The 9,004-nt window shown below is 49.1% G+C and overlaps 1 protein-coding gene across 1 annotated transcript; it reads right to left on the reverse strand.

Annotated features, from left to right (window-relative positions):
* CBR3 (carbonyl reductase 3) lies at positions 1 to 8,569 on the reverse strand. Its single transcript, XM_040264243.1, has 3 exons — positions 8,116 to 8,569; positions 6,237 to 6,344; positions 1 to 487 (listed from the first exon to the last, which is right to left on the reverse strand). The coding sequence occupies exons 1-3, from the start codon at positions 8,402 to 8,404 to the stop codon at positions 51 to 53; spliced, it is 834 nt and encodes a 277-aa protein (XP_040120177.1). The 5' UTR covers positions 8,405 to 8,569; the 3' UTR covers positions 1 to 50.
* Positions 8,570 to 9,004: the final 435 nt, after the last annotated feature.

Here is a 9,004-nt window from a genome sequence, read left to right on the forward strand (position 1 = left end):
TTCATTCACTCCCCAGACATTTATTAAGCCTCGAGGGCCGCAGCAGACATTCACCAGTTTTGGACAACTTTGTCGCGGACTAGCTGACCATGGGGCTCGGTGGCATCTGGCGGCAGGAGGGCCAGGTAGACAGGAGTCTCAGCCCCCTCCTCCACCGTCCTGGAGGCATGAGCGCCCCCCAAGTCCGTCTTCACCCACCCGGGGCAGCACGCATTCAGCAGAATCCTATCGGCTTTCCTCTTCTCCTCCAGGCGCCGGGCCAGGATTCTCGATAAGACTGTGACCCCCAGTTTGGACACCCCATAAGCCGAGTTGGGCCAGCCCTCCCTCTCATGCACCTCGTTTTTTGTATCCTCCACAAACTTCTTCATGAGGTCCACCAGGTCTTCCTCTGTGAGAGTCTCACACCGGAACTTCTCCTGCAGATCTTCGCTGCAGTTTTCAAGGGCTTGGGAGCCCTGTGAACTACTGACGTTCACCACTCTGCCTGAAACAGGATAACGAAAAATACGGAAGTGTGTCACAAATACACCATCACTGGTTGACTGCTAACAAACATGCAATTCAGTCATGGGGCAGGCTTAATTTCTGATTTAAGAAATGATTCTACTGGTCATTAGAAAAAGCTCCAAAAAGCATTTGAAAAAGATGCAAGAAGGCACCTGTGGATTTTAACTTTTTGTGCTTTGTTCCCCCCAAAAGAACATAATGAGAACATAATTCCATTGATAACATGTGCTAAAGAACAGTGATTTTCCATTAGGTGAACAGGAGGCAGGTCTGCAGTAGGATCACCAGGCAGTTTGGAGAAACACATCCCCTATACACATACACACACACACACACACACACACACATTCCAGATGTTTGTGAACTTGCTTTCCTGGAGACAGCACCCTCACCTTTAGATTATTTCCTAGGGCCAAGGGGCCACCTCTGCATACCTGAGTGCCAAAGTCAGAGTCAAGCCATCCCTTGCCGATGACCCTTGTCTGTCCTTATTGATGGATACTCTCACATGTGGAAAGGGTTGCGTCTCCAACCCAGATTTGATTTTCATCACTATATTTTTAGCCCGTAGTTAACAAATAATTAAATATAGTTTAATGAGTTCATCTTCATATTAGCAACGATTCACAGCTACTAAAGAGACAGTTCTGTCCATAAAATAAAATAGGCCAAAAACTAGAAAGCAATCTGAAGCATTGGTGGAAATCCCCAAACCAGTAAATGTGTGACTTTACACATTTTGTCCAACATCAAGAAACACCAGATTTGGGGAGTTCTTTTCTCCCATGTTATCCTGAATCCATGTTCACTGCATCCAACAGAATAACTGGATTTTATTTCACTTTGTAAGCGGCATTCACCAGAGCACACATTTGTAGGGTGGGCTGTGAGCTTGTTGGGGTGTCCTTGCAGGCCCAGCCCCATATAAGGCCCTCACTCTGGCCTTATACCTGAGCATCCCATGTCATCCCAAGCACCTAAGACTCTTCGGTGTTTTCTTTTCTTTTCCTTTATTCCTTCCTTCCTTTTCCCTCTCTCTCTTGTAATACCTATTTCTTTCCAAACTTTTAACTTTGAAAACTTTGCAGCCTACCCAGAAGTTGCAAGAATAGTATAGTAAACATCATCTGTAGGCTTCCCTGGTGGCTCAGATGGTAAAGCATCTGCCTACAATTCAGGAGACCTGGGTTCAATCCCTGGGTTGGGAAGATCCCCTGGAGAAGGAAATGGCAACCTACTCCAGTACTGTTGCCTGGAAAATCCCATAGATGGAGGAGCCTGGTACGCTACAGTCCATGTGGTCACAAAAAGTCGGACATGACTGAGCCACTTCACTTCCACTTCCATATAACCTGCAGCTGAGTTCACCAACTGCTAAGCATTTTGCCACATTCGCTTTTGCTCTTTCTGTTAATTGTAAACAGGTAGCATAAACTTAGCAGCAGCAGCATAAAGTAGGGGCTTCCCTGGTGGCTCAGAGGGTAAAGCGTCTGCCTGCAGTGCGGATAGACCCACGATCGATCCCTGGGTCGAGAAGATCCCCTGGAGAAGGAAACGGCAACCCACTCCAGTATTCTTGCCTAGAAAATTCCATGGACAGAGGAATGTGGTAGGCTACAGTCCATGGGGTTACAAAGAGTCGGACACGACTGAGCGACTACACGTCACTTCACCCCGCATAAAATGCAAGTCACTCATTCGGGTCTGACTCTTTGTGACTCCATGGACTATAGAGTCCATGGAATTCTCCAGACCAGAATACTGGAGTGGGTAGCCTTTCCCATCTCCAGAGGTAGCGTAAGGCTTCACCTTAAACACTTTAGTATACATAAGTAAGGACGCTCCCTTCCATAACCACAAAGGTGATCATACTCAAGCTGTTTATCAGGGTACAACACTATTATCTAAAGTATAGTCCATATTCAAGTCTCCCGGATTGTCTCAATAATCTTTCTTTACAAGTTTTTATTTTTCATCCAGGGTCCAGTGTGGAATCACCGATTGCATTTAGTTGTCCTTTTTAGTCTGTTTTAGTCTAGAGCAGTTGACGGTGGGCTTGAAGCCTCTAAGCCATTGTTTTATAGTATTTCCCTCAGTTTGGATTGGCAAGATTCTTTTTTTATTTTAATGATTATATATAGTCATCTCAATATTTTGATCAGGAATTCTGCTTTGCTGAAGTTCCGTTCTCCATTACTGGCTAAGCAGCTTTGTTCTCAAATGCTTGGCTGCTGCAAGGAATTAAATTCAAACAGGAAAGCAGGAAAGAAAAGAAAAAAATTACAGGAGCTACTCTATGTCTTTGGTGGAAATAACCTTCTAAGAGGAAGAGGCATTCTTTGATCTCAAGGCACACCTCTGGGGGAGGGGTCAAGGGGTAGCAGCGGCTAAGTTGGTCCAATCAGCCCTGAGAAGGACTAAGACACACCCCCATCACCACCACCCTTTACAACCCTATAGCATCCTGGAAAGAGTGGGCATCTAGCTCCCCCTAGTGGCTCAACATATTAAAAAGCAGAGACATTGCCAGCAATGTCTTGAGAGTCCCTTGGACTGCAAGGAGATCCAACCGGTCCATCCTGAAGGAAATTTAAAAGTAATAAAAATAAAAAGTCCTGAATAGTCATTGGAAGGACTGATGCTGAAGCTGAAACTCCAGTACTTTGGCCACCTGATGCGAAGAACTGACTCATTTGAAAAGACCCTGCTGCTGGGAAAGACTGAAGGCTGGGAGAAGGGGACCACAGAGGATGAGACGGTTGGATGGCATCACCGACTCAATGGACATGAGTTTGAGCAAACTCCAGGAGTTGGTGACGGACAGGGAAGCCTGGCGTGCTGCAGTCCATGGGGTCGCAAAGAGTTGGACACGACTGAGCAACTGAACTGAACTGAGGTGCCTCTACAGTTGCTTAACCTATTCACTCAATCTTGAACCAACAAGCGAGCTGGATAACTTTCTTTAAAGTGATATTATAAAGCTAATAAAAGAGTGGCTTTTAAATCACTTTTGAATGGGGAGAAAGTGATTCCCTATAAACCAAGGGGCTATGATGTTCAGCGTTTTGCCCTCCAGGTAAACAGGAGGTTTGTCAAAAAGTCACAATTATCCTCAATGTGTTACAAACTGAAGATTCCTGCTTTGGTGATTACTGTTACAGAAAACTGGTTGAAGACCGTGATTGGCCAGCTTTGGGTTGATCCCTGGGCCCCACCCTCCCTGAAGCTTCCTTTTATCTTTCAAAATGGCTTGTTCACAGTTGTTTGACATACTGTGATTGTTCCTCACTAGAACTAATTGTCCTGGTTTGATTGAACTCAGGAAATGGGGATACTGTTTCTAGTTCTATTACTATCTGACTGTATTCACTTTTCTGGGCCTCAATAACCTTTTCTATAAACTGAAGGTGTAGGAACATAAATGTTCGTCAATACCTTGCAGCTTTCAGATTCTGTGATTCTAAAGTCCATAGGGAGAAGACTTCTTGATACTTGGTAAAAGACACAACTACAGTGAAGTACTACACAGCTATAAAAAAGATTAAGAAAGCTTTCTGTCCTGACCCAGAATGAGTCCCAGATACAGTAAGTGAAGAAAGCCAGGTGGCAAACATAAGGTCTTTTTTTTAAAAAAAGGAGGGGGGCAAAAATTTATATACATTTATTTTTGCTTAGAAAATAAATAAATGCTTGCATTTATTTAATTTTATTTTTGGCCATGTCCCACGGCTGTAGGATCTTGGTTCCCCACCAGAGATTGAATCCTGGCCCTTGGCCGTGAGAGCAGTCTTAGCCACTGGACCACCAGGGAATTCCGTAGATTTGCCTTTAAAAACTTCATTCCCAGGCTTTCCCTGATGCCTCAGTGACATAGAATCTGCCTGCCAATGCAGGAGACACCGCTTCGATCCCTGGTCTGGGCAGATCCCACATGCCTTGGAACAACGAAGCCCATTGCCACAAATACTGAGCCTGTGCTCCAGAGCCCAGGAACAACAACTATTGAAGCTCTTGTCCTAGAATCCACAACAAGAGACGTCATTGCAAGAAGAAGGCTGCACACCACAATGAAGAATAGCCTCTCCTCAATGTGGCTACAGAAAAGCCCAAGCAACAGCCAGCACAGCCAAAAATCAATCAATCAATCAATCAAATTATAAAAACTCCATCCCCCTGGCCCTGGGCACTCACCAACTCCATGCCTCTGGCCCCAAAGCTTCCTTCAACTGGTGCCTGCAACTCTTACCTGTGAGCTTTCTATGATCCCATCCCACTAAAGAAACCAGTAAAGAGAATTACTTGTGGAAACTGGAGATGGGCAGGCGGGTGGATCTCTTACCATGTATCTTTTTAGATTTAAATATCTGCACCGGAGATCATTTTTATTCAAAACGTTCAGTTAAGAAAAGCACATTTCCAAGAAAAAAACTTCAGAGCTCTTCTTTTCCTAAGAAACATGATTGATTTCTTGGAAAGAAAGTCCTCAGGGAAGCCAGCCTTCTGTCCCCAGGTCACAGCACAATTGTAATTTACACAGTTAGTGTTCTTTGTCAGTGAGTCTCCCCGACTGGACTCTGTGCTCCATGAACAGGACTGTCTGTGCCCACAACGCTCACCACTGTAACCCCAGCACCAGAGTAATGCCTAGGTTATGGCAGGTGTTCAATACATGCTTGTGGAAACAGTAATAAATGTTATTTAGTGAATACATGAAGGTGTGGGTAAGATATTTCCTAATAAAGAAAAGTTTCCTCTGGATGTTCTGAATCAGCTTGGCAAAGGTTGGTACCAGAAGAAAAGAATACAGACAAATTCATAATCGTGCAAGAACAGGCCCTTTCCCCAGGCCCTAGGTGAGCTGGGTGAAGACCGGTCACCTTGGGGAGTTGAGAAGGACTCACGGAGGTTGCTCAAAGGCAAGATGCCTTATGGGAGTTGCAACACCTTCTCCTTCTAGGGTTGAGGTAATGACTTGGGACCCAAGATTGCTATATATCATACTTATCTTTTGTAGTTGTTGTTTTGCAGGAGGTGGGAGTTGAGCCTTTAATAAATGGTGATGGGACAACTGGGTAGCCATTTGCAAAATGGTACCTCTACATCCCCTCGTCCTCCTTCAGTTCAGTTCAGTTGCTTAGTCGTGTCCGACTCTTTGCGACCCCACGGGCTGCAGGACGCCAGGCTTCCCTGTTCATCACCAACTCCCAGAGCTTACTCAAACTCAAGTCCATTGTGCCAGTGATGCCATCCAACCATCTTATCCTCTGTCGTCCCCTTCTGCTCAATGAATCGGGTATCTAAACATGCACGTATCTATACACGGCTAAGGGAATTCATGCCTACCAACACACAAGTTAGGGAGGAAAAGTGAAATAATTCTTCCATAAATTTGGTGCGGGATGAGATGGTTGGATGGCATCACTGATTCAGTGGGCATGAACTTGGGCAAACTCCGGGAGATGGTGAGGGACACGGAAGCCTAGCGGTCTGCAGTTCATGGAGTCTCGAAGAGTCGGACACAACTTGGTGACTGAACAGCAAATTGCCTCTTTCAATAAAGCTGAAATGCTCAGATGAGAAGCCAGGTACTGTGAGAAGATAACGCAGCTTTCTATTTTTTTCCCCTACGGAGAAATAGCCCGCCTGGAAGACTCCTGGGGGACGGGTCCCTGTGGCTCACTCCTTGCAGAGGAAGACAACCTGACGGTCAGCAAAGCTGGACTCACCATGAGGTTTGACTATCGGCAGTAATTCGGTACAGACGTTTCTCGTGGCAAAGAAGTTTGTCTTCAGCGTCATCTCAGCTTGAATGTCAAACGGTGTTGGATCATCAGCTTTTCAAAAAGAGAAGGAAACAAAGTCACACATTTCTCCCCTAAAATTCTCAACACAAAGTGGATCTTATCTCTGATTAAAAGCAAAGCAAGGTAACTGTAAAACAATTTCAAGAGCTCCCCTGGTGGCTCAGTGGTAAAGAATCTGCCTGCCAATGCAGGGGACATGTGTTCCATCCCTGATCCGGCAAGATCCCACGTGCTGCAGAGCAGCTAAGCCCGAGGGCCACAACCATTGAGCATGTGCCCTAGGGCCCTGGAGCCACAACTACTGAGCCCGAGCAGCCTAGAGCCCTTGCTCTGCGACGAGAGAAGCCACTGCAATGAGAAGTCTGCGCGCCACAGTTAGAGAAAAGCCGGCACAAGAACGGAGACCCAGCCCAGCCAAAGATGTTTACACAAATTAAAAGCAGGAGGCTGATGGTTCTCAGACGTCCAGCCTCTATCTGAAGCATCCGCAGGGCCTGTTAGAACACAGCTTTCTGGGACCTGCCCCCAGAGTTTGGGATTAAGGAGTTCCGGGGTGGGACTTCATAATTTGCATTTCTAATTCAGCTTCCAGGTGACGCTCCAACTACCGGCTTGTGAGCCACACTTGCAGCAGCAGTGGCCAAACCCCTCTTGAAAGGGCATGGGAGGGAGCACCCGGCGATCCTGCTAAAATGCAGATTACAGTTCAGCAGGTGTGGCGCTGAGGCTGGCAATTCTGCGATTCCCGCAGTTCCCAGAGTCGCAGGTACTGCTGGTCGAGGGTCCAAACGCTGAGGGGCGAGGGTTGCCAGATGAGGTCAGTGTGCCCCCCATGTGTTGTCCACCCATCCCTCAGCCGTGCGCTCCGAGGGGGTGTCCGCCAACTCCCCGCCTGAGCGCGCAGAAAGCCCGGCAGACTGAGTTGCCCCGGGTGCCCCGGGCGGCCCAACGCCCAAAGCCGAGGGAGTTGAAGACTTAGGCTTCACAATGCTTCCTTTTCCTCCGCTCCGCCTCTTAGATTTCTCTTTCCCATTAGGTTGTAAGTGAGGCCAGCAGCACAAGGCAGATCAATAACTTTCTTATTCGAGTCTTGGAGCAAGTAATTTGCATCTCCCTGCCCCTCTCCAAAGAAAGATGCTACTTAAAACCACCCTTAAAAAAGAAAAACCCAGAACAAACCTTCTATGTTTGATAACAAGCGGAGCATCCCTGGGGGTGGGAACCACACTCGCTTCCTTTTTGCCAGAGCCTATCAAAGCCCTGCGTTAAAGAGACCCAAGTCCACTAGCGTGCATATGCGCGCTAATCCGTGTCTCCGAGACTCACTTCCTGTCCCGAGCAGATGCCTCCTGGTGTCTATGAATGCGCTCTTTGAGGGAAAGCGAAAGCCCAAAGAGAGCTTGGAGACCCTTCGCAGAGCAAATGTTTCTGGCATTAGAAAGCTGATGAGCTTAGCAGGGCGTGGTCCCCTCCCCGGAGACCGACTCTCTTGCAAAACTCAGCAGCTGCCGGTTCTGGGAGGGTCCCGGGTGGCGCACTGTGGCGCACAGGCCCGCACAGGCCGGCGGGCAGGCGGGGCACGCTGTGCCCGGCACCGCGGCTGCTCTCGAGCGAAACGAACCGCTCCCGCGACTCCGTGGGAAGCGAGGACCAGCCGTGGGAGGCGAGAGCTGAGCGCATCCCGAGGGGCGGGCGCTCCCTTTCCGATCACTCCAGTGGACGGGTGGGGGCAGGGGCGCGTGCATTTCGTCGCGGGGCGCCCTCGGAGAGCAGGAGACCTCCCACCCACCCCTTCACCTACTCTTGAAGGCAATGCCCGCGTTGTTGACCAGCACGTTGAGCCCCCCGTACTCCTTGCGCAGGAAGTCGCGCAGGGCGCGGATGCTCTGCAGGTCGTCGATGTCCAGCTGGTGGAAACGAGGGCTCAGGCCCTCCGCCTGCAGCTGCTGCACGGCCGCCCGACCCCGCGCCTCGTCCCGCGCCGTGAGCACCACGTCCCCTGGGAACTCCCGGCACAGGTCGCGTGCGATGGCAAAGCCGATGCCCTTGTTGGCCCCGGTGACCAGCGCCACGCGAGTGTAGGACGACATGGCCGGTGTGCAGGGAGAGCGGGGCCCTTGGGTAGAGAGCGATCCGGGCCGTGGGCCACCGGCGGCGCGCGCTGCGGAGGCCGGTCCACAGTCTGAGAAGCCAGGAAGAACTGGGTTCTAGGCTCCAGCGCTGCGACTTGTAGAGAAAGAGCCTCCAGTCCTCAATCCCTCCCCTCCTAGGAGGGGCGGTCTGTTCTTGAATGTTTTGTAACGCCCCATTCCCGGGTCCGCCCCCTCCCCGCGAAGCGCCCACTGTTGATCCCGCCTCTGGGCCACAACTGAGCCAAGCGGTGGTCTACGGGGGTGGAGAGAGGCTTCCCCTAAAGCATGAACCAGACGGTGGTGAGTCGAAAGGGTCTGAAGACTTACCGCAGTTTGAATGAAGAAACTAGCGCAGAAGAAACCCCAAAGGAGAAAAACAAGTGTTGACAATTTTCTTGGGCATGCGCCTGTCATCCTCTGCAAAATGAGGATACTTGCTTTTTTCTTGAATACAGTGAAATGATTTCGACACGGTACCTGCTTCTCAAGACCTCGATCCCGTTCCTTGCTTCAGGGAAACTCAAAAGAGGGAATGAGGAAAAAAGGTCCCAAGAACAG

This window comes from Oryx dammah, unplaced genomic scaffold (genome assembly GCF_014754425.2).
Source record: "Oryx dammah isolate SB20612 unplaced genomic scaffold, SCBI_Odam_1.1 HiC_scaffold_2, whole genome shotgun sequence".
In the NCBI taxonomy this organism is placed as follows: Eukaryota; Metazoa; Chordata; class Mammalia; order Artiodactyla; family Bovidae; genus Oryx; species Oryx dammah.

Excerpts from the sequence above, each read along its gene's own strand:
- CBR3 (XM_040264243.1), bottom strand. The coding sequence starts at position 8,404 with ATGTCGTCCTACACTCGCGTGGCGCTGGTCACCGGGGCCAACAAGGGC. Across the intron at positions 6,345-8,115 it reads CGCGGGCATTGCCTTCAAGA|CTGATGATCCAACACCGTTT; the intron begins GTAGGTGAAGGG and ends CTTTTTGAAAAG. Across the intron at positions 488-6,236 it reads GCCGATAGTCAAACCTCATG|GCAGAGTGGTGAACGTCAGT; the intron begins GTGAGTCCAGCT and ends ATCCTGTTTCAG.